Source organism: Oreochromis aureus, linkage group 5 (assembly GCF_013358895.1).
Source record: "Oreochromis aureus strain Israel breed Guangdong linkage group 5, ZZ_aureus, whole genome shotgun sequence".
NCBI classification, from domain to species: domain Eukaryota; kingdom Metazoa; phylum Chordata; class Actinopteri; order Cichliformes; family Cichlidae; genus Oreochromis; species Oreochromis aureus.
In genome coordinates, this window is record NC_052946.1 from 23,579,176 (window position 1) to 23,602,729 (window position 23,554).

Sequence of the window (23,554 nt, forward strand, 5' to 3'; positions counted from 1 at the left end):
TGTGTGTTTATTATCTGTTAATAGCTCATCATCGGTGCTTTCTTTAAAAAAACAAAACACGGTTTTATAAGTGGATGATGTCACTTGACCTATTTTTTTCTTAACATGGAAAATGGCTGGCTTAGATGCAGGAAGGAGCAGGAATAATTTCACTTGGTAATGGAAAAGGGTGAACAGAATCAATGGATTACTTTCTTGTGTACACTTACTCCCCCATGTGGTGTATATGAGAAGTTCACCCCATCATTAAGGGAAGCCAGAACTGATGTGGCCTGCAACAAAATAATTGACACAGGAGTCAAGCGTGGCAAAAAATGATCATTTTAGTTTTAACTTAACCCTGAATAAAAGTAGCTTTTACAGTAGCACTGCTAATACTGAGCAATAGGTGGTACCATGTAACACAAAAACTGTGTTTTATTTCTTTCCCAAGCAAGCTGCAACAGCATGATCCGCACATTTACTGTTTCCTCAGAAACGTTAGCGTGGCGTGCATCTGGTCAGTCCAGCAGGCTTTGATAGTAGGCAATTACAGACATTCTTCTGGGGCACCTGCATGTTGAGGTGCTCAGTCAGTGGAACCAACACAACGAAAAGCTCATTTGAAGCCCTGAAATCAGGCTTGGTGCCTGTGTTTGGCTGAACAGACAAAGCGTACCGTTTTGCCATGAAAAAATAAACTGCATGTACCAGTTTAGTGATGTAGATGGCTTCTTGATGATGGAAAAAGGAATGAGGTTTAAAACGTCCAGCTAACAAACGAAAAGTCATCACTATACGTCACTGATGGACTGAGCATAGTGGAGCGGAAGCCTACTACCTTAAGCATGCGCCCTAATGATGACGATAAGCGCTCGCGGCCGCTGGCTCTGTGAACCCCCACAGTCTTTTTTTTTGCTTTTTTTTTAAAATGCTGTCCACCTTCAGGGTTACCCATAGTTCACATGAGTCTTCTCTTTGTTTTCTCTTCTCCTGTTTTGTTCGGTTTCCGACTGATTGCTGATTCAGACCCCAGTTTCAACTTCTCCTCTTCCTGATAATGACAAGAATCACTGTCATTATTACAATGGTATGGCCAGGAGTAGGGTAACAGCTCACAGGGCTGTCCATGGCTTAGTGAGGGCCCAGACAAGAATTAGCCACCAGTACACATTTCTCTGTGTTTTTTGTACGAGTACGCGTGTCATCCTATTAGACACGGCTCTATGATGATTAAGTAGCTGACATTGTACTCCTATTTGGACTCTTGATTAAGAGTCACCCAGCACCAAACTGTGAAATTTTGGGGATAGCACACTGGTTAAGTCTCATAATGACTGGATAGTGTGGAAAGTGTTGTTTGTATTTGCTGTTAAAATGTGGAGAATGTGAAGGCCTTCCAGACTGTGATTAGGCGTAGCTCGGCTTCACGTGAATAATAACTATGTGTTTGCTAAATTATGCAATGAGAGCTCTTGAATTAATAAAGAGGAATGAACGGTGAGCCTGAATGGCTACTGGCAGCACATTCAATTAGTCAGAAAATCCTGCCTAAGGTGTAGTATGCTAACTCAGAGAAACAGGCAGGTAGACATTCCCTTGGCCATATGACCAAAACAAAACGTTAACACAGGGCTTTAAGAGATTACACTGCAGCTCATGCAGACGTTAGGCAACTGATAAAAGGAAGAAAAAGAGAGGGAAAGCAGTGGTTAGCTTGCGTATACTGGTAAACACTTCTATCCTAAAAACACCAACAAATGAGCAAGAAAAATGATGCAAGAGTTTGACAGCAAAGAATCAGACACAAGAACGGCTTATCTATACTCACAGGAGTCACTCAGAGTCACACACACATTCAGAGAGGTCACACATTCATTTGCAAAAGTTAGGAAAAAATGCATGGGCACACACACTGTATGAACACGCTGGTCATGTATAAACACAGACTGGAGAGGTGGCCAATGTCTGTCTGTCTGTCTGTCTAGCTCTGAGAGGAGCAGTGCTAAATTGGTGTAAAACAATATATGAATCTGTGCTGTACAGTGTGCGGCAGGATTTACAGTGCGTCTGTCGCACTGTGAAGGTCAACACAGCAGACACTAAAGCAACAGTGCTGTGGAGTGTGTGCGCGTGCGTGTGGTTGTGTGTGAGGTAAAAATAAATTTGTAAGAGGCTTTTCTAAATGTGCACCAATAGTGGCTGGGTCTCGCTTTCGGGGGGCTCACCCTCAGGGGGGGGCAGCTGGTACACCACGCAGAGAGAGGAGTACAGGCAGCCCACGAATGACATCAGGCTTGCAAAGTACATCACTCCCTGGGCCCCACCCACCAGGGAAGTCAGAGGTCCCATCGCCACAGAGACCAGGATCTGAGCCAGGAAGTACTGGCAGCTGAGCAGAGAGATGTCCACCCCCATCCCTCGTCTGGTCCCTTCCTCCGATGAGCCGCAAAACTGAAAGACAAAATTGGTTTAATTACAGTGTGGGAACAGTCTAAGCACTGCAAGCAAGTACTCAGCAAACATGCTAGCCGGAAGGTGATGTTCTAACATGTACAACAGTGGACAAAGTCATTTTACAGGAGTGGAGAAATCAAACACTCTTGTCTTTTTTTTGTAATGATACTATGTAACTATGAAGACAGCTGCCTGATGTCAACTCCATGTAAATCAAGTAGAAAAAAGTTTGTTTGTTTTTTAAATATGAACCTTTTTAAGTCATTTATGGTTATCTACATGTAAATTCTGCCTCATTTGTGCCATGATGAACTTGGACTGTCACAACCACTGCCTCTTTGCTCCCTAAAGAAAAGCATCCAGAGTAAGAGTTAGGAAATCAAGTTATTCTTGTGTTGTATGTATTTTTTTTAACTCTTAATAAATAAAGATTTCTTTGTTTTGATTTTTGATCTAATCAGTAAACAGATCATTCAAAACAATCTCTGAAAACAAAATTTCTCTCCAACAATGATATTCAAGAAGCATCTAGGAAGGAAAGTGAGAGTGATTACTATTTTTCAAGTCTTCTTTCCACTGAAACATTTGCTGGGTAAAGCTGTAAAAGATTTTGACAGTGTGCTCATTTGTTTTCTTCTGACATCGCTAAACTAAATATGAAGCTACAGCCAATACAAGTTACACAAAGCTTTGCTTTAGATAGTGCTGTGGGAAAAGGTCCTAAAATCTGAAAATGGACCTTGAGCACTTTTGGGTCCCTTAACTGGAAGTTAGATTCTAGATGCTTACACGGGCTTTTATTCTACAACATAAAATACATACCTAAATACTCAACTTCTTCTTCTTTTATCTGAATCAGAGAAGGCGTTTCCTAAAAAAGTAGCTAAATGAAACTCCAGAACTTAACTTGATCACAGCAAAATATGAGAGCTTTGTGGCGTAACGAGTTTATAGTAAAATCTACGCATTTTACAGCTTTTAAAAAATCCTAAACTTTGTGTTAATTGGGAAAAATGATCTCGCTGAACAAAACTCATGTTCATTTCCCAGAAAGGCTATTTTCTGCAGTAATTCAAAAGGCCTAAAAATTAAATTGGCTCTTTGATGAATGAACCAGGGCGATGCTAATGTCTGGCAAAAAGCACCCAGAAAAACACTCTACTGTAGAACGTCCAAGAAACAGTGAGACAGCAAATCTGGTGCTATGCAAAGCTAACATAATAGGACTTCCTGCAACTCTAGAGCTTAAAAAAAGCTGCTTCACATCAATAAAGTTTTATTTTCATATTTCATTTTTGTATGATTTGGAATAAAACCTCTAGTTATTCAGCTCAAAGGCAGATTTTATTACCTCCCTTTCTTTAACATTAAGCTAAATTAACTGGCTGATGGCTGTGGCTTCATAGCCATCAAACAAACACGATAATGGTAAGGTGATCATATAAATTTTGATCTATTCTTTTATGTTCACACAGGAAAAATATCATCCAGCAACTATAATTAGGTAATTGCTGCACTTATATATATCGATACTGACCTGAGGGCTCTGGTAGTATTCACACAGCAGAGAGTAAGGCAGCGTACACAAAGAGGAGAAGAGCACCCCGTAGGTGACACAGAGAGAAAGTACCACATAGAGGTTGGTGGATAGTGTGGCAAGGCCGGTGCCCAAACCAAATGCCAAGTAGGCGAAAAAATATAGTGTGCGAAGAGAGAAACGCTCCTCTAGTTTTTCCAATATGGCTGAAAGTTGAAGAAGGGAAAGCAGAGAGAGGTTCAGTGTAAGACGAAGCAGTGCACAAATCCAACCAGGGTAAGGAATCACACCTGCCAGACGTGATGTGATGTGTGAGTACTTACCTGAGTAGAAAGCAGCACTGAATGCATAGATGCACATGCCCCAGCAGCCCATGCTGACACCAGCATTGTAGCGTTGGTAAGCCTCGGAGTCGTGGGGTGCTTTGGGATCTCCTTCAAACACAACCTCCCCCATGAAGTCAGTGTAGAAGAGCAGCATCCCTTCAAAGGACAGCCAGCCTAAAGCACAGATTGAAAAAAAATCACGTTTTTATGAAATTAAATGCAAAACAGGTTGATTTTAAGGTTCGGCAGTGTAGAAAAAGAGATACATTTCAATTAAGTTTTTTTTTTTACTCACCTAAAAAATGATTAGTGCATAAACTCCGCAAAGAGGGAGGCATCCTGTAGATGGCTATACACAGCAGCTTCATTGACATTTGGGATTCTCCACTCTCCACATTCTCACTTAGATCACTCTCATAACGCACTCCATTGAGCAAAATGTTTGCAACCTTCATTGGAGGAGAAAAAAAAACACATGACATCATGTTTAAAAAGCTCTGTTCTGGCTTCTCACAAAACACCTTCTGTCAGATTCAAAACATGCGTCTGACCTGCTGGCTGAAAGTCACTGTCCTCCTACGTCCATTCTCCAGCCCAACAATCTGTGTTGCCATGGGCTCTTCCATCAGCGCGAGACTCTGAGGTCGCTTCAGGATGCCAGCCGCGGAGCCCCGGTGTGACCCCGCAGCAGTCTGAGCCCCAGCTGTGACCTGAGATGCTCCGTGAGGTTGTGCATCTCCGGCAGGCTGAGGCCCTTCTGCATCTTGTGCGTCCCCAACTGGATGAGACACCACATTGGCCTGGGTCTGTCCTGCACCTGCAGGATGGTTCCCTGGCCCCTGCGTGGGCCCGTCTGGGGGAGGCGAGTCCCCTGGAGGCAGGGGCACAGTGGTGGAGCTGGGGGGCAGAGCTTGTGGTGTCTGCTGACCTGTGTAGCAGTCTATGAGCACACTGTCGATGTATGAGGTTCCTAATGAAGAGGCAAAATCATTAATGCCAGTGAGAGAGCTGTCCCTACTAATAAAGCTGCCATACTTTGGAGTGAGGGGGCTTAGGGGTGATATGGGGCTATTGAGGCCCGCACAAAGACGCGCACTTGCACTGCAAGAATGGGCCAAGGGGTCAGGATTACATGGGTGAGACTTTGAGAAATTGTAGCTGTAGAGACCGTCCTCGTCTTCCTCGTCTAGTCCCAAATCTGGTCCAGGATGGACGGGTGGGGAGGGGGGAAGAGGGAGGCTAGGGCTTTTCAGACTGTTTTTGCTTGAGTTCTTGTTTGGCTGGCTTTTTGGTAAGGGCCGTTCAGGGATGCTCATTAGAGTCATTGTTGTGGCGATCACCAAAGTGATGCTCGTAAACAGGTATATGACCCGGAGTTGACCTCCCATTGACCTTCCAAACTGTGTCTGGTCCCAATTGATGCCACCTACGATGTAGCCAAATCCACCTCCTAGTCCTGAGTAGAGAAATGAAACCACAAAATACTTGTAAAGCTAAATTTCTACTGTTTTCTGCAAAATTATCTCAAAAGGACATATGTTACAGCTTCAGCTTTCCCTGCTACAGAAGTATTTACCTACCTGCCAGTAACGCGTGGATGTTCAGCCCCCGATCTTGGTCCTCTGGGCTGCATACATCCATCATATAAGCATGGCTTGGGTTGTCGGCTGAATCAGCACTGAAGTCCATTAGAACCACACCACACACTGTCAGGACTATTCCCCACTTGTGATTTGATGCTGTGTCAGACAGGACACTCCCAATATCCCGTCCGTTGAGAACCAGAGAAAGACCAATCAGTGCTCCTAAAATGCAGAGCAGAAGAAGTGACAAAAAATTAACATGAGCACCAACGCTAGATGAACTAGATGAGAGCTAGATGAAGGTGGAAGACCTGAATGTCTCCTGAACTCTGGGTTTGCCAATTTTTTGATGTAGAGCAGAACAAATAGTTACATGTTTTTACTGGCTGTGTATAATCTTTGGCCATCAAAAATATGTGGCTATAAATTAAAAATAAAATTGTGATCTTGCAGTCAATATGGAGAAGCAGTACAAGTTCCCAGGTGGATTGATTCTGAATTACATTCAACACAGAGACACAGCCAATTATCTTATAACCATTGAATCTGAACTATCTGGGAGTTTACTTGAACTCCAGATGAAAAGTTGCGCCTTATGGTGGGATGTTTTTCACAGTGGTTTTATTTAAAATGTATCTGAGATGTTTTATGTCACACTGTACTAACATGGCATGTATAGAGTGTAACAGAAAAGCAGTAGATTGAGTAGGTATGCTTGTAAGTTCCCCTGTGTTATGCAACCACACTTCAGTGCTTAGGTGGAGCACATGCATTTTTGTGGACCTGTGGCAAGTTCCTATCTATGATCTTTAGTTATGATTATCCATCCATGGTTTTATTTGAGCATTTTACAGGAATGAACTGCTTATTGATTGAGCTGCATCAGAGGAAATGCAGGATTTGCTTTGAGGCCACAGCTGCTATGAATTTGACCATTCTTCTAAATAACAGCAATAAGAAACATGTTGTAATGCACTTCACAAAACTGCTAACGTTTGAGGTAACGATACCATATAATTGCAGATTATTTACCATTTGATCAGCACTGTCACTTGCAAGCTACGCAGCTTCACATAAGTGCATTTCAAAAACACTGTAGTACTGCTTTAACTTGTCTTACCTATTGCCAAGGCAAAAATAAAAGGTCGTCTTCGCCCAAACCGGGATGTACAACGATCACTCCATGCTCCTATGAGAGGCTGAACGAGGAATCCTTCAAGTCAAAACGAAATACAAAGTTAGAATCCATACAACTAGGACTCTTATTATACATTACATATGCCTGTACAGCAGCTAGTCTTCTACCTCTGCTGCTTACTTACCGAGAATGGGGCTAATAAACCACACCAAGCTGTAGAATTGATCAGGCAGGCCCATCTGTAAAAGCACTGGAGTCACATAAGCTGTTTCCATGGCATAGCTGAATTCAATCCCGAACAAGATGCAGCCATTGAAGAGCAGCTCCTGGAAGGTACGTCTCGGGGGAAGCTCACTGAGGTCCAGCTGATCCAGGGGACAAGGTGTGTTGGGTGGCGGAGGAGGTGAAGGTCTTATCAGCTTCCTCCGCTTTGGCTGTCTTTGGAAGTTGTTGGCTCTGTGACTGAGGTGCCGAGTGGTGGAAGTTGGAAAGCTGGCAGTTTTGGGAAGTGAGCTCCTCCAGATACCTTCCTGAGCTGTGGATAACCTCCCTCCTGGACTGGCCAAGAGGGGGTCAGTGGGGGTGCCCATTCCTGGAGATGACATCTCTCTCAAGCCAGCAGCAACTGGAACATATTAAAGGGTGATGCCAATGATGAGTTACAAGTCAGACATGCGCAAAAGTTTGTTTGGACTTGATTCAAGATCAGCACGGTCTAGCACAGCATTAACTTGGTGCTGCTAATGGTTATGTAGTGCGACCAAGAGGACACTGCAGTCATGTGCAGACACCGTCGGTGGGCACGACGCACTGCAACCAGTGCGCATGCTGTGCGCAAAGCCCATGTGCTCGGCGTGGCTGACTACAGCAGTGTACTATGCGGCAGCGCTCATGACGCCTGTTTCCATTTTAATTTTTCATGTAGGAAGCTCAAACGGGAGACAATGTAAGCGGTGTGGATGTCAATGACGGCTTTCAGGACATTCACAAGGATAACGCATCATTATCGCTCACATTTAATAGAAATACTTGACTGATAGCCTGCCGACCCAGAGCCTTTTTTGCTTCTTTTTTTTTTAGAGACATGATCCTCGATGTTTTCTTCTGTTTGCATTACACTCTTAAGGTGACGATTAGGCAATCGATCTACTGTGTGAAGGATGCACAGAAATTTAAAGAAATAAAGAAATAAATAAAAAGCGTGCAAATTACGACGTGAAAGAGGATAATTACCTTTTCGGGGCGGCTCGTCATTTATTGCGGCATACTGTGTAGATAACCACAGCAACCTTTGTGATGTATAGAAACCGTAGTATGAATTACAGGAGTCATGATTGTTTTTTTGTTTTCCTTTGATGCAGTCATCCCCCCGCTCTCTCCTTCGTCCCTTCTCCTTTCCCCTCTCCTCATCCCCCCCTCCCTGTCTGTCCCCCTCCCTTCGCGTCTTCCTCCCGGTCTCTCCCGTGACGTCACGCCCCTCCCTGCAACATCAGCACAGAGGACCCATCTATCTGCATACAGCACTACTCCAGTATGAGCCTAGTACTTAGCAGCAATATTAATGTAATAATTATATTCCAAATTCAGGTAAACGGGTTAAATAAATTCCACTCCTTTTTCTTTTATAGGAAAAGAAATTCACACCTTTATTTGATCATATTGGTTAATCTTTGTTTAATTATGCATCCTTGAACTACTTTTTTATGTCTTTCCTGCTTTTTAACTGAAACTTTGACTTGCTAAATAGTTTTTATTTTATTCAACTGTGAGAGTTTTTGGATAAGAAAGCAGCAGGAAATCCTAACTAACCCACACATATAAATGCAGACAGCTCAGCTTTTTTCCGTTTTCTGTGTGCATCGTGAATGTGCTTGTATGCTATTTTCCTGTCCACGATGTTTGTGCAGATCTTTTGCTTTTTTTTCAGTCAGATAGTCAAATGGTGTTGCATTGCTTCCTGTCCCTATAGCATGTATCCACAGCACATCAGGGTGTGGCCCATTGTGTGCACTGCCTTTTTAGTATGGCATGTTTATGAAGGCTTCACATTGCTGCCGGTTGGGTAATACATGTGACACACCCACCAGAGCTAGAGTGGAATCCTAGGCTACATCAAAGAGTGTTGCATGCCCTTTCACACTGTGTCTATAAAACATGTCTTTCAGTCTAGAAAATGTGCAACCCCCCCGAGGTGCTGCTGGCACAGTTAGACCCCTCATTAGCAGTGAGTGAGAGGACTGTGTTAAAGGAAAGGTCAAATAGCTGCAGAACCTTTTGCTAGGAGACACGTTGAGCTGTCATATCAAGAAAACTCAGGTCAACTGTAGCTGGCCTAAAGTCTCGTGCAAATTCACACGTTTTTGCATGATGACATTTGAAAATGCCTGTTTTGTAAAACAGTACTTGTTCTACATGAGCAGTCCCACCTGGATTAGATGTTTGGCACTGACAGAGGGAAATAACAGCAGATGGGGGTTTCAGTTTGGTGCGTCGCTGCAAAGTTGAGGCCGCTCCCTGATCAGCAGGTGGATGTAAGGCTGCTTTCTTTAACAGCTCCTTCAAGATTTAAGGAGTCGACCGCCCTTTATTTAAAATGGCAGCATGAAAGATAGCTCTGGTCCCTGCAGAAATACTAAAGTGGTTTTAGGGCCACCTCTGATAGCAGGCTCATTATGTCTAATTGACTTGTAGCAGGTTAATCTGGCCTGCAGGATGTTCACCTTGGTACATGAGAGATGGAAACACCCCCGTAGGTATAGTGCATTAAATTTATTGTTACTGAGGTTGATATCTTTTTAATGAAATGGTTTCTATTTGGGGAAATGGTTAGATTGAAGGCTGATTTATTTATATAATCATTTCCCAGCAACAGTTGTTTCAAGTTGGTTTATATTGTAAGCTAAAGATCTTAAAAGAGAGAAAGAACCCCCAATGACCCAATGAGCAAATAATTGGCAACAGCAGGAAGGAAGAACTTTTTTTTTTTTAACAGGAAGAGACCTTCAGCAGAACAGACTTAGGCAGGGGCAGCCATCTGCCTTGACCAGCCTGAGCAGTGAGCAGAAAGAGACCGCAAATATTATACATTTTACACACATCCCATCGATATAGAAACATATTTTTTTGTTTAAGGTAGCAAGTAACATAGTCAGTGATGTCTCATAACACAATGGAGTAGAAAGAATAGAAAATGTTACTTTTCCTGGTCACAAGAGACAACAGTCTGAAAAGAGTAATATTTTTTCTCTACATTTAAGGTATTAGCAATCGAGAAATATACAGAGGAAAAAAGTTTTGTTACATTGTGTAATATGGCTGATCTACAGTAAGTAGAGAAACTATTTTCTTCTAAAATTGAGTACAATAAGCAGCAGAAAATGAAGACAACAGCATCTTAAATGTGTGCATAGGAATTTAATCATTTCAGATTTTTCCCCCTACCTTTGTCAAAAGTATCTCTGCAGTGGTGTCGACCACACCAGCCAAGACCCCAGGTGCAGGCTCTGCAAAGATGTCCTTTGGACAATCTAGCACATAACAGCAGGGCGCAAGATGCCAGCAAGCAGGTGATACATGGAACACCATAAGCAAGTGTCTGGCATAGTATACAGAAACATCTGTGCCAAGTATGGCCTCGAAGTCCGGAGGTCAAAATGCCACATCCCCCCTAGGGTGGTTGAGAATGACTGAATTAAGATCCTGTGGGACTTCCAGATACAAATGGACAAACTGGTGATGGGTATCTAATCAGAAATGGCAGAGGAAGAGGGCTGTAGTGCTAGATGTAGCTATACCAAGTGATAGTGACATCAGGAAGAAGAAACATGAGAAGCTCCAGAAATACCAGAGATGAGAGAAGAGCTTGAAAAGATGTGGAGGGGGAAGGCAACAGTGGTCCCAGTAATCTGAGCACTCAGACAGGGACCCCCAAACTGGGCGGGTGGCTCCAGCAGATCCCAGAACGACATCGGAGATCTCTGTTCACAAGGGTAGAGGATGGATAAAGACCGCCCACAGGGCCTGAGGTGATTTCAGATGAAGTGGCACAACTTGCTGTGGAGTTAATATAAAACAGAAGGCTGGGATGAACTTACAGAGCTGTAAAATGGATATGTAATCGACCAAAGAGAGTAAACAGAGACCATGCAATTAAATCCCACCTTTGAGCTCACCTGTGCTGAACCTTACACAACATATAGATATTACCACGACTGTAGGCACAGAGCATGGGTTCAGCTTAAAATTGCTCCTCCTATGCTTCACATGTGCGTCAACAGATATCTTAAAACAACAACTACTACACTGTGTTACAAAAAAAAGACAGAAAGAAAAAAAAGAAAGAAAAAAAAGCTGTTTGTAGTACTCTGTGCACGTGCTGAAAGAGACTCGTAGCACGCCCCTTGATTGGCTGTGTTTTCAGTTCCAGCTGAATATGATTGGAGGTTCGTGTTGAGTGGGCGTATACGGATGTAGATGTTTTGCAACAGTTTATGCGGGTATAACAGACGTCTTTACTGTACAGTCACTCACTCCCGAAGCTTGTCACCTTGATCTGTGAACTTAATTCGTGGTGTTTTGGACTCTTTTACCCGGCTCGGAGAAAATGGCGTCAGTCGACCTTGCTAAAGTTGGAAAAAACTTACTGAAGAGCGGTGAAAGCGAGGAGGTGAGTTATGTAGACGGGCGGCTGCTGAGGGTTACAGCTGTGGGCTTTATTTATCGTTTCGGATATACTTGCTTTGCTTTTAAAGCCCCCCCCCCCTTTTAAATTTTTTAAAATGAAGCTGTGATATGAAGTAGCAGACTTGTTACCCCGCCGAGGCAGCTAAATTAAACCTGTGTATTCCCCCCCACCCCAGCACTGAAACAACTGCTGAGTAACGAGGCCTCTAGGGTGACATAATGATGATGTTCACTTATGACACAACGTGTCGTTAGCACATATAACAGACAGGTCCAGCTCCTTATATACTTACTCTGTGTGTGTGTGTGTGTGTGTGTGTGTGTGTGTGTGTGTGTGTGTGTGTGTGTGTGTGTGTGTGTTTGCTGTTTCTTTCGGCTTGTCTTTCAGAAAGTAGAGCTCCAGTCTCTGTGGCAGGACCAGCCGGTGGTCCTCTTCTTCCTGCGCAGGTTTGGCTGTCAGGTATGTCGGTGGACGGCAGCAGAGATCAGCAAACTGGAGCCAGACCTGAGGGCCAACGGGGTAGCGCTAGTGGGAATCGGACCAGAAGAATTTGGGCTCCAGGAGTTCAAGCAAGGAGGCTTTTTAAAAGGACGTAAGCATCCTTAATCATTTAGTGCAGTGCATATTAATTTATCTTTTGGTAAGTTCTTATAAAAGCTGTCGAAAAATGAGGTTATACCAGACTATATTTGGTTTATTAGAATATCAAAGAAAAGATGGTCTTCTGTAACTGACTAGAACTTCCCTGCTGAGAGCATTCAAAATTGTCAGCAGCCACTCCTGCTGTGTGATTGTGAATAATCATTAATCAGCTTCCTCTTTTTTTTTTTTTTTTAGCCCTTTATGTGGATGAACAAAAGAAATGTTACAAGGATCTGGGCTTCAAACGGTAAGTGCAATAAATGTAGAGAGCTAATGTCAGTACACCAAGAAGGTTCTGGGTCAAGGGTGTCAAACACAAGGCATAAAGACTCCAATATGGCCCACTGAACATCTTTGGAAAAAAACTGAGGACATACATTTTTAACTGTATTTTCATAAGTTTTGTATGTTTTCCTACTGATAAAGACGCCCAGAAGAGACAACACCAAAGTAAATATGTAATACTTAAAAAAAAAAAAAAAAATTAATAGAAACTTGTGATTTTTATAGTGGGTTCACAGTAAAAAAGAAAAGAAAAAAGAATCAACAAAATGTTTCCATTTTATAACTAAAGGACAGTCTGTGCAATGAGCTAACAGAATTTTCTTCTGTAATATTACACATTTATTTCTTTAAATTCAAGCCCAAAGCAGCATTTTTTTTAAATCATGTAGAAAAACAGAGATGTAATGTTTAAATTACACTTCTTGCATGCAGATCTCAGGAATTAAATGTATAGTTAAATCTCTTTACACTAACAGAAAGAAGAGTTTCACCCATTCTGACCCACTTAGGATTAAAGTGGCAACCCTGTTCTGGGTTTTAACCTGCTGGGGCCTTTATGTGTGGGGTTTACATGCTATTCCTTGTTTTGCATGGGTTTTACTACAATCAGTGTTAAATTAACTAGCTGTTGTAAATTAGCCAAGCACCCTGGCAGGTGAATGTCAGCATGAGCTGTTGTCTTCGTATTTGTTACCCAGGGTGTACAGTGCTTCTTGCCCTATGACAGCTGGGGTAGTTTTCAGCACTCTGTCTTGCAAACCTAAAATGGATAAGGTCCTAAGACCAATGCTTTGACCAAGATGTGATTTGCTTTAAATTGTCAAACTTACTGAAAAAGGAATAACTTAAACAGTGTTGATCTTTACTCAATTAATTCATTTTAGTAAACAAATTTCATCAACCCAATCATTTTAAAACATCATCTTGGGATGTCATAACAGGAATAAAAAAAACATTTATCAAATCAAATCAAATGCACGAATATTTAATGATCCGTAATGGAAAAGCTGTATTCTTTTCCCATTCAGATACAACGCTGTAAGTGTGGTTCCTGCAGCATTGGGGAAAAAAGTACGAGATGTAGCAGCAAAGGTAGACATATTTGTCACTTGCTAAAATGAATTAAAAACAAAAGAGCAGTGGTACACGGTGACTGTTTCAAGCTGATTATTTTTGCTTTTTTCAGGCCAGCGCTGAAGGAATCCAGGGAAACTTCTCAGGAGATCTGCTCCAGAGTGGAGGCATGCTCATTGTGGCCAAAGGTAAACTGGGTGGACACCAGTGGGGTGGAGGGGTGCAAGGGTCCATTTTAAGATTATGTAAAAGTAAGTGGAAAGGCACTGATTGTTTAAACCTTTACCAAATAAAGATGACATATGACCACCTCCCCTGTACCCCTAATGACAAGTTTTGTTACCTCAGTCTATATCAATAAAGACGTGGTTTGACAACTATTAGCACAGGTTCCAGGTTTTAAGGGTATCTATAGTAAGCTGTATAGGCAGAGATCACCCTTGCTAACTTCTGATGAAAACCCAGGTATTTTGTTCTGGAAGCAGGCCTGAAGTATGACAGAAATGGCTCAGCTCAGTTCAGTTCAGTTCAGAGGTTACCCCTAGTAGGCATTCAGGAGATAAGGAGTTAAAACATATGATAAATTAGAGGATTTTCCTCATAATTCACCTTGTGGCATGGCACGGAGTACAGAAAAGGTGTTCTGTCATTTTAAGTCGCATTTTTGTGGTGTGTCCTCTAGAGGGCAGTGCAGCATCACATTATGGCGATGCAATCAGGAGCAGCATTTACTTCTAAATCCAGTTTTCCACAGGTCTGCTGACTATTCTTATTTACATGAAGTATAGGATTATTTTTCAATTGTTGGAATATATTAAGGTTAAATTCTTAGCCATATTTAAACATATAAAAGCGAATATGCTCACCAAATAAAAACGACACAGTCCTAAATACATTACATATATACATTATAGCACAACATTAGGAAAACTAAGACTATATTAAAAGGGTTTTTTGACAGTATTCAATTAATTTTACAATACAAATAAAATGCTTGGTCACTCTAATTCTCCCTCTTAGTGTGCCAAAGTCTTTTTACGGTGCGGCAGAACAGCTTGTCCTTATGGAAAAAGGCATCTGGTGGAGTAGGTAGTGGGTCACTTTGTCTGGTGTGTCTCCCAGTGTTAAAGCCTTGGCTCCACCAAAAGTCCTTCAACACCTACACAGTAAACCATTTGAAGTTTTATTTCTATAATATTATTTTAACATTTTTCTGTGTTTGGAAGTAGTTTAGTTGTTTATCAAACAGAAGCTTTGTGTTAAACCAAACTGCACTATACACACATGTTTGAAATACTGTTCTGTGTGTGCCGTAGCATTTTTTGTTTTCATGTATTTTGCTTTTAATAAAGGATCCCCAGTGAGGCAACCAAAGCAAAATTACATTATTATATTGTAATAAACAGGGCCAGCAAGTTGTTTATATGATGAAGGTATCTAAGTGATTTATTTTTGCACTCCAAAGGTGGAGAAAAGGTCCTACTACACTTTATCCAAGATTCACCGGGAGACTACCTGCCTTTGGAGGAGATTACCAAGGCTCTGGGTATCTCAGCCACAGTAAAAGCAGGACAGAGGCCAGTGGTAAGGCATACCATACATGTCCATGTTATAATTGATGCTATGAACTGAGCTGTAAAGCAAAGGGTTAAAAGGGATAGAGCCAACTGGTGTCATTGTGTGTGTGAAAACACTGGACGGATCTAATCATCAGTTTCTTTCAACAGTCCGTTTTACGTCAGTAGAGACAAATGCATCAGAGTATCCTCTTCACAGACAATTTCACACTTATTACAGCATCTTCATGGTCTGTCAGTGTCTGTGTCAAAGGCCCCGAAACCTTTTAAACTTGACTGAAGATGATCTCCGTACTTGAAAACACAGCAGTTATTTTACAGATCCATATAATAGCGGTGCTGTAGTGCAAGCTGAAAAGCACAAGTGCTCTGCAGATTTAAATTATCACTATATTATGGAGGAATTCATATTTTTTTTTAGCAAGTCCTTGATCACAACCATCACTGTGTGTGTGTGTGTGTGTGTGTGTGTGTGTGTGTGTGTGTGTGTGTGTGTGTGTGTGTGTGTGTGTGTGTGTGTGTGTGTGTGTGTGTGTGTGTGTGTGTGTGTGTGTGTGTGTGTGTGTGTGTGTGTGTCTGTGTGTGTGTGTCTGTGTGTGTGTGTTGTAGATTATTCATACAGCACAGCAGAAATGGGACATGTCTAGTAAGAGGACATGGGAATGACTGGCAGTACTGGCTGCGGTGACCATTTCTGTTGAGGTCATTGTTACCTCATGTGGTTTCCACCCTAATCATTTTGCCCTGTTTACATCCTTTTTCTTTTTTTTAAACCCTCTGGTAGAGGCGACTCAGAATTTTCTTACCTAATGTGCACAGTGGGATTTTAAGAAGCTGGAAGGTCAGTGTTGTCATGACAGTGTCATAAATTGGTTACCACTGAGAGACAAATAATAAACAGCCTGTGGCAGGCAAACATGTTGTGAATGAAAAACAGAAACTACAGATAATTAATATTAAAACTGCAACAGATTTAAAGTGTAAAACTGAGAAAAGTATCTTATTAGAGCACTGTTGCCTTTTCAAAAATGGTTATACTGAGGATTTGTTTTCTACAAAATGTCCTGACTCAACCTTATTGTGTAACGAGCTCATAATCATTGCTTCTCTTCCACCATGCAACCGGCAATAGGCTCACTAGAGGCTCGCTGTAGCATCCATGTGATTCTCCTCATTGATGACGACCACTGTGATGAAGCGCTGCTTAGATTTCAGATACTTCAAATTTGAAGTTGAGCACTTACTTGGGAATTATGCTTCAGCAGTAACTTCAAACCCTTCTGGAACCCTACATCGTAAATTACAGCGTAACCTGACTTGGATTTTCCTAGAAATGTAACAAGAGGACAGGGCCAGTGACTCCAGTCAGCAGTAAATCTACAACAGTGACTGTTGCAAAGAGAGGGGATCAAAATTCCTCCATAATCATGAACCTTTTAAATCATGGGATGTATTTTTTTTGGAGGGGGGGCTATGTAGTATTAAGTAGTCTGCTTGCATAGGGATTTTTTTTTTAACAATAACATAAATTCCTGTTTGCTTACTGCACTACCATCATTATGTTTATATGCAAAGTCTCAGCACTTAACAAATTTTTAGTGACAGATTGTGCCTGCTTTTTAACTGTTTGCTTACTGCAAACAGGAATTTAGTATCTATTGCAAAACCACTAGTTTATGTTAACGTACAAGACCCAACAACACTATTTACTCTTAAATCTTTTGAGAGATTCTTTCTGGCTGGGAGCATCGCAAGAATATTGAAACAGGACTGTAATATAAAGCTACAGCCAGGCTAAAATTAGCTTAATACAACACAAAGAATGGAAATGGCTTGCTGTATCCAAACTTAAAAAAAGGTTTTGCATGTCTTATTCTGAGGTGATATTTATTATGTTCCCACAGAGCCAGGCTAGTCACTTGTTAGATAAGCTAACCAGCTGCTGATTGTGGTCTTGTGTATATAATAAAAACATCCACAGGAGTAACACTATGGGGTATGTAATATGTTCTGTTTGTCTGTTTGTTAGCAGTCTAGCAGATAACAATAATGAGTTGATTTCATTTTGGTGAAAATGGGGTCAAGGTCAGGCCAAAATCAGTAAAAACTTTATATTACTCACATTTGTTTTGTTTTGTTTTTGGATCGTCTTTCAACTTCACAACAATATACTTGGGTGACAGGAGTACATAGGTTGGCTAAGCATTTGACCTTGACTTTCACAGTTAGCACCCAAGGTCAAGGATGACCTCTAAAAAAGTTTCAAGAAGCCATATCGAGTAATATATATGACGCCATAACAGGCTGACATCAGCATGTCGTAATAAAAACATCATAAAACATCAAAGCTTCAGTATTGCTTCACTCCTCAGGGTGAGCCCCATTGGCTTTGTGTTCTTGATAAGAAAGAGAATAATCTCAGGATTAAGTGTTCATATTATTACACTTACAATTTTTTTTTTGCAAAATCAGAGCATTTGTTGTGTTTAACGAAAATGGTAACACTTATGCATCCTATTTCACCTATTCAGGCTACAAAAAATCTGTCTTTTTAACATCAGTTAAGCGCAGCAGTTTATATGTTATCAGTTTGTAAATACAGGCATTGCACAGATCTCAGACAGAAAGTGCAGTGTTTTATTTTTCTTTCCTTCTCTCTTCACAAACTAAAAAAAAAAGCCCCACACCTGTCAGTTTTTATCAGTCATTGACAACAATAAATCTGAACTTTAGTGAAGTAAAGGTCAGATCAGCAAACTGTTGTTTATCTCCTCTACAACCATTTTCATTCAACTTAGATTCCCCCCCCCGGTCATCCACAGCCTGATCCCTGTAGCTCTGAGAACCTTAGATATACTTTGAGAAACTCTGCGTCAGAGAATGAGCCGCATTGATTGCTGTGTTGGTATAAGATTTAAAATTTCAGTTTGATTTATAAGATTTCAAAAATAAAATGTGGCCTAGTTTTTTGTTAGTGTATTCACAAAACAAACTGCTCACAGATTTGTGGGCCTAACACTTTCAGTTCTGCAGGGTTTGTCCTGTGATCGTCAGGGCTTTCGACATGCCCATCACATCCAGCACATGCTCTTCAACCACTTTGCCTCTGAGCGCTATTGCTCGCTTCCCACAGAATCCACTGTGTCGAAACTATTGCACCATGTCCCCATGATCTCTGACGACCAAACGATGTCATCTCTGCAACCCACAACAGAATAGACCTTGTTATCTTCGAGGGGTCAAAATGTGTCAGGAACGAGTAAAAGTCACAAGCTGAATGTCTGGTTTGGAAAGGCCCGGGCAATGTTTTGTTAACAGAGAGAGGTCACAGGCTGGTCCCGATAAAACCACTAAGACCACTCATGGGTTTAGAAGTAATGTCTCTCCTCAAACCTTTCTGTTTACTTTGGAGGTTCTTCTATCTGTGCCCAGGTTTGGGAACTTTCAAACTAGATTTCCCTCAAGAATGACTCGTGTTCTAACTTGAGCAATCACTCTGAGGGACCGCAAACAAGACGCGGTGTTTAGACAAACAAGGCTTCCTATTGATGGAGCTTTATCCACAAAAGGTGATCGGTGAGCAGCATCTTTATCTATGAGCTGCTGCTTCTCCTAAATAGCTGAGGCTCATTATTTATTGTTCTCATTGTTTAATGCAACTTTGTCATCCTTTGCAGTGCAACGATGACGTTTGTACACGATGATGACGGAGCTGCTCTTCGTACCAGAACTGCACGTCTCACCTCTTTGGAAGATTCATGAAGTGGGATACCATTTAAAATGATTTACATTGAAATATTAAATCACTACTAATATTCCAGTGCCACAGTTTTTAATCTATTTTTTGTTTGTTTTTTAATAGAGTGCTCTAATCTTTGTTTTTACAACAGCTGGTATTTTAAATTTAACTTGGAGTAAATTGTGTTTACATCACTGTGATTGTCTTTTTTTAATATCCAGTTTATAACGAACATGCTTTACTTTGTATGTGTCTAACAATATCTGCTCATTAAAAAGCCTTTGACTTCATTTAAAGACTTTCAAAATGGGTCAGGAGGTATTGGACTTCTTGATATGAGAGAAGAATTGTTTTCATTAATAATTCAACACTCTAGAGGCTGTTTTAGCTCACTGGGTACAGCAGGTGACCCATATGTGGTAAAGCTAATGCAGAGGTCTGGGTTTGACTCTGCTCTGACACTGTTCACTGCATGTCTGTCTCCTCTCTTCTGTCTTTTCTTCACTGTCGTCTCAGGAGAAAAGATAAAAATCCACAAAAATTTACTTTAAAAACAAAATCTAAACTCACAGGGCTCAAATATTAACACCTACAGCTCCTTTTGTTTATAATTTTAAGTTGAAATTGGCTCATTTTGTAGCTTCACTTTATAAAAAATGTCACTTCTGAGTCATTTTATGCTCATATATGAAATTTACTATATATAATTTTTGGACAAGTTCACAAACCTGTAACATAAACTTAGATTCAGATGATATGTTATTCCAGACTCTGACTTCTCTTTTTCATACTTTCATAGATATTTATTTACTGTTCCCTGTTACCTTACCCTGTATGTGCTGTCCTGGCCCAGTCCCTTTAAAGGCACTCTGTCATGATACCTAACACTGGTCTACTTCCTCATGCATGCACTCCACTGATGTTACTGAGTTACTCTCCTCATGTTATGGTTATCTTGCATTTTATGAAAATAATATTTAGTTAAAAGTTCAAGTCTTCCTCTCCTCTGTCTGTTCCTTGAGCCAGGCTGGGACACAAGTAAGAGTAAACTGTAAACAAATCTATTTTTTTTAAGAGTTTATTTTAAAGTTGAAACAGTTAGAGGATGAGTGGATCACCAGGACTCAGGTGATGGTCTGCAGGCCGAGTCTGTTTGTGTTTTATTTATGCAGGGTCTTACTGTTCAAGAATAACTTGGTGTCTGTTGATAAAGTGAGTGATTATAATTACTGGCTTTAAAAATAGACCGTTACAAACTGAAATGTAGTTCTTGTCCAGATTTTGTAGTCTTGGTGCCATTTGGAGCATTTTTATTGCAGTTATCTGACAAAAATTGTGACCTTCCTAACCAAGTCTGCTCACTGATAATTTTGCACTCTACCTTCCTGTCCACAAATGGCCTTTCCTGGCCTCAGAAAGAGAGATAGGGATGGCCTTAAGCTAGCCATGAGGTTTATAAAGGTAGTCCACAAACCGATGGGTGATGCAGTTGTGGCTGTGTTCATCTTTTACAGTCTTTTGCAGTTAGAGAATGGTTTCTAAAAGATTTAGTCATGTTTTCTGTTAAAAAAAATAAATTGCACTTTTAAAGGACAGACTTGAGATTGCGCCAGTTGAGACAGTCACTTTAATGGCAATAATAACATATCTGAGTCACAAAAATAGCAGTCTAGATAATTACATAGCAGCAGGAACATTCATAAAACATCTTAAACATCTGGAATCTTGCAAAGCAATAACATTTCATAAATATTCATTTAGCTAAATAAACTCTAAATGGGTATACAGGTCAAACATGTTCATATATAGCAAAAAATGCATTTCTAGTTGGTAATTTCAAAACGACACAATTTCACAATTTAGGTAAATGTGGTGCTAAAACTAAGTGAAGATACACTTTCTTCTGTACCTGATTTTCCGCTGTGGAGAACATCAAGCATCTACAATAACACATTTTATTTTATATACCTTTGTTCAGTTAACAACTTGTTGCACAAAACATGAAGTTTAACCTGTTTGTCTTCTAACCATCTCCCAGCATCGCTTTAAAATGTGCGATGTTGTTCAAAGGAAACATCTGACATTTTGAGAAAGTTAGCAGAGGGCTGATACCTCACTGGGCTCGGCATAAAACACTTGAAACAGAAGGAAATCGCTAATCAGTCCAAAGGGAACTAAAATTGCCTAAAGCTATAGAAAGAAAACGCCCTCTCTAGTAGTTAAAAATGCACCTGTCACTCTGATTTTGTGACCCTCTACTGCTCTTGGTTTAAATTATGCTTACAGTCTGACATGTTCAAATGCTATCACACAGTTTCTCTTGCATGTGCAAATAATCTCTGCTGCTCTGTTTTCTCTGTGTTATTGTAGGCTCTTTACCTTTGATGCTATATAAATAAAACTTAATTAAAATTGACCAGAATCTGTCATGATTCTTTCCTACTTCGCAATCCATGTTGATTCACAGTTTCATTTGTACTCATATTTGTTGGTGACATACAGAAGCTCATCAGCTCGCACTTCCAGGACTTTAACAAACTTTGGGAGTGACCGTTCACCGTATGTCCATCCATGTACCTTTGTTTTTCTGCTGGAAGCTTTCCGGTAAAGAAAGAACAGAAGATGCTAACAACTGTGAACTGACAGCTGTCAAGCTTGCTCTGGAGGAGTACAGAGATTGGTTGAGAGTAGCCTTTTTTTGGTTTTTGACTGGCCACGGGAACCTGGAGTGCATGGTCTTCACCAAACACCTGAACTCCTCCCAGTGTAGTTGACGTTCTCCTCTGTCTTTTATCCTGTCTTCCTTCTCTCACCCCAACCGGTCGCGGCAGATGGCCGCCCCTCCCTGGGCCTGGTTCTGCCAGAGGTTTCATCCCAATGTCGCCGAAGTGCTTGCTCATAAGGGGTCATAAGATTGTTGGGTTTTTCTCTGTATGTGTTTTTGTAGGGTCTACCTTTCAATATAAAGCGCCTTGAGGCGACTGTTGTTGTGATTTGGTGCTGTATAAATAAAATTGAATTGAATTGAGCTATCAGTATTTTATCTCTCTGGTTCAAAAAACAGAGAACTGAGGAATGAAAAAGACATTATCCTCACATCAGGTGACATCAGGTTCAAGCTAAAATAGCTGCACAGTGGCGAGTAGGTATCCTGCGCTGAGCAACTGTCCTGTCTCTTTGTCCCAGCTCTGCTTTCAACTTCTCCAGCAGGACCATTCGTCCCTCCTGTCTGTCCGCCTGCACCCTTTATCTTCTACATGACTGCTCCTGGTGGTCCACTATGGGTTGGCTGTGTTAGTCTCTGGCCTCCGTTGGGAGAAGATTCTGTCACAGCTTATTCAAACTCTAACCCTCCTGTCATTTCAGATCGTGCTATTACCACCTGCCCTAGGATAACCCCTGCCTTTCCCGCCCTTGGAGTTACCAGTTCACTCAACAAAGTTATTTGCATCTTTCTCAGCGTGTATATATATAGTAAATTGCAACTATTGCGAGTATAGTTGATTTTGAGCCATATTGTTAGCTGATTTTCAGACATTTTTTTTTTACCCCCCAGTTGTGCCTCTTTTTGATTCTTTGGCAGGTTTTAGTTTTTTAATGAACTTTTGCTAAACTTGACTTAGAGGTCTGCATCCTAACTTCATGTTGTTTAGAAAATTTTGTCAGAAGATTTAAAAAAAATAATAATTTACTGGTAACTATTTTGTGTTTCAGGGTTTACGGGGTTAAGAGACTTTAACTACTTTGTCCTTTGCTTTTTTTACCCAGCTGTGATAAAGTTGGGTCTGGCTTAATTAAAATATAACACGTAATGATTTTAGATACAGGGTTATTAACCGTAGCCAAGTGATTGTTGTTCTCTGGGAAAATTTTAAATATATACAGTAGCTGTAATTTCTAGTAGACATTCTTGTGATTAATAAACGACAAAGGTGCTGAAAGATGAATTTTGTTACATTAGTCAGATGTAACTGTTTCCTCTTTGTTATTAAATGGGCAAATGTGAAAATGAATACCTACATGTATATATTTTAATGCATTTCCCAAAATGTCAAACATTTGTCTTTGAGATGGCAGCGCACTGTCATCACTTAGATTCTGGGGAAAAATCTCTCAGTAATATTTCCTCTCCCCCCCTGTGTGAAACAACAGTTTTTGCCAGTACGCGAAGACTGAGACTGACTGAAAGTATAAAGCTTCAATATGCACATTCAATTTAGCAGCCTCTGTTGAGACCTAACAGTCGTGTTCAGTTTACCAAGGCCACCCTAAATGTGACCAGTGACAGCAAACATTCAAAACCGTCTGTGTGTGTGTGTGTGTGTTTGTGTTTGAAAGCTCTCTCCAGCACAAAAATGTCGGCTTACTGCAGCCAGTGTCTCCATCCTCTTTGATTCTCCTGTCATTACTTGTTAATAAAGGTAGAAAATAACAGTCCTGGCCCTGGCCATCTTGTTAATGACAAGCCCCATTCTTCAGTGCGAGCTTGTGGATCAGCTACAGCGGTCACCGCGCTCCATCCTTTCATCTCAT

General features: G+C 40.9%; 2 protein-coding genes across 4 annotated transcripts; one reads left to right on the forward strand and one right to left on the reverse strand.

Moving 5' to 3' along the window:
- Positions 1 to 119: 119 nt before the first annotated feature.
- slc45a1 (solute carrier family 45 member 1) lies at positions 120 to 8,414 on the reverse strand. 3 transcript variants are annotated; one of them, XM_039611988.1, is made up of 10 exons: positions 8,254 to 8,414; positions 7,205 to 7,645; positions 7,003 to 7,095; positions 5,880 to 6,104; positions 4,851 to 5,755; positions 4,595 to 4,748; positions 4,297 to 4,473; positions 3,974 to 4,179; positions 2,208 to 2,433; positions 120 to 1,033 (listed from the first exon to the last, which is right to left on the reverse strand). In XM_039611988.1, the coding sequence occupies exons 2-10, from the start codon at positions 7,623 to 7,625 to the stop codon at positions 1,005 to 1,007; spliced, it is 2,436 nt and encodes an 811-aa protein (XP_039467922.1). In that variant the 5' UTR covers positions 7,626 to 7,645; positions 8,254 to 8,414; the 3' UTR covers positions 120 to 1,004. The 3 variants fall into 3 exon arrangements, with proteins under 3 accessions (XP_039467922.1, XP_031590927.1, XP_039467923.1); XM_031735067.2 differs by having other exon boundaries at positions 120 to 2,433; XM_039611989.1 differs by lacking the exon at positions 3,974 to 4,179 and having other exon boundaries at positions 120 to 2,433.
- Positions 8,415 to 11,482: 3,068 nt separating this feature from the next.
- Positions 11,483 to 19,355, forward strand: prxl2b (peroxiredoxin like 2B). Its single transcript, XM_031735065.2, has 7 exons — positions 11,483 to 11,686; positions 12,092 to 12,296; positions 12,542 to 12,593; positions 13,660 to 13,723; positions 13,818 to 13,893; positions 15,171 to 15,289; positions 18,960 to 19,355. Exons 1-7 carry the CDS (start codon positions 11,624 to 11,626, stop codon positions 18,984 to 18,986), a joined length of 606 nt encoding a protein of 201 aa, XP_031590925.1. The 5' UTR covers positions 11,483 to 11,623; the 3' UTR covers positions 18,987 to 19,355.
- Positions 19,356 to 23,554: the final 4,199 nt, after the last annotated feature.

What these genes read in the sequence shown, in the direction of transcription:
- slc45a1 (XM_031735067.2), bottom strand. Translation starts at nt 7,625, where the DNA reads ATGTCATCTCCAGGAATGGGCACCCCCACTGACCCCCTCTTGGCCAGT. An exon ending in CAGTGACTTTCAGCCAGCAG is followed by an intron (nt 4,749 to 4,850) that starts GTCAGACGCATG and finishes CCTCCAATGAAG; the next exon opens with GTTGCAAACATTTTGCTCAA. An exon ending in AATACTACCAGAGCCCTCAG is followed by an intron (nt 2,434 to 3,973) that starts GTCAGTATCGAT and finishes TTTGTCTTTCAG; the next exon opens with TTTTGCGGCTCATCGGAGGA.
- prxl2b (XM_031735065.2), top strand. Translation starts at nt 11,624, where the DNA reads ATGGCGTCAGTCGACCTTGCTAAAGTTGGAAAAAACTTACTGAAGAGC. An exon ending in AGGAGGCTTTTTAAAAGGAC is followed by an intron (nt 12,297 to 12,541) that starts GTAAGCATCCTT and finishes TTTTTTTTTTAG; the next exon opens with CCCTTTATGTGGATGAACAA. An exon ending in CATGCTCATTGTGGCCAAAG is followed by an intron (nt 13,894 to 15,170) that starts GTAAACTGGGTG and finishes TGCACTCCAAAG; the next exon opens with GTGGAGAAAAGGTCCTACTA.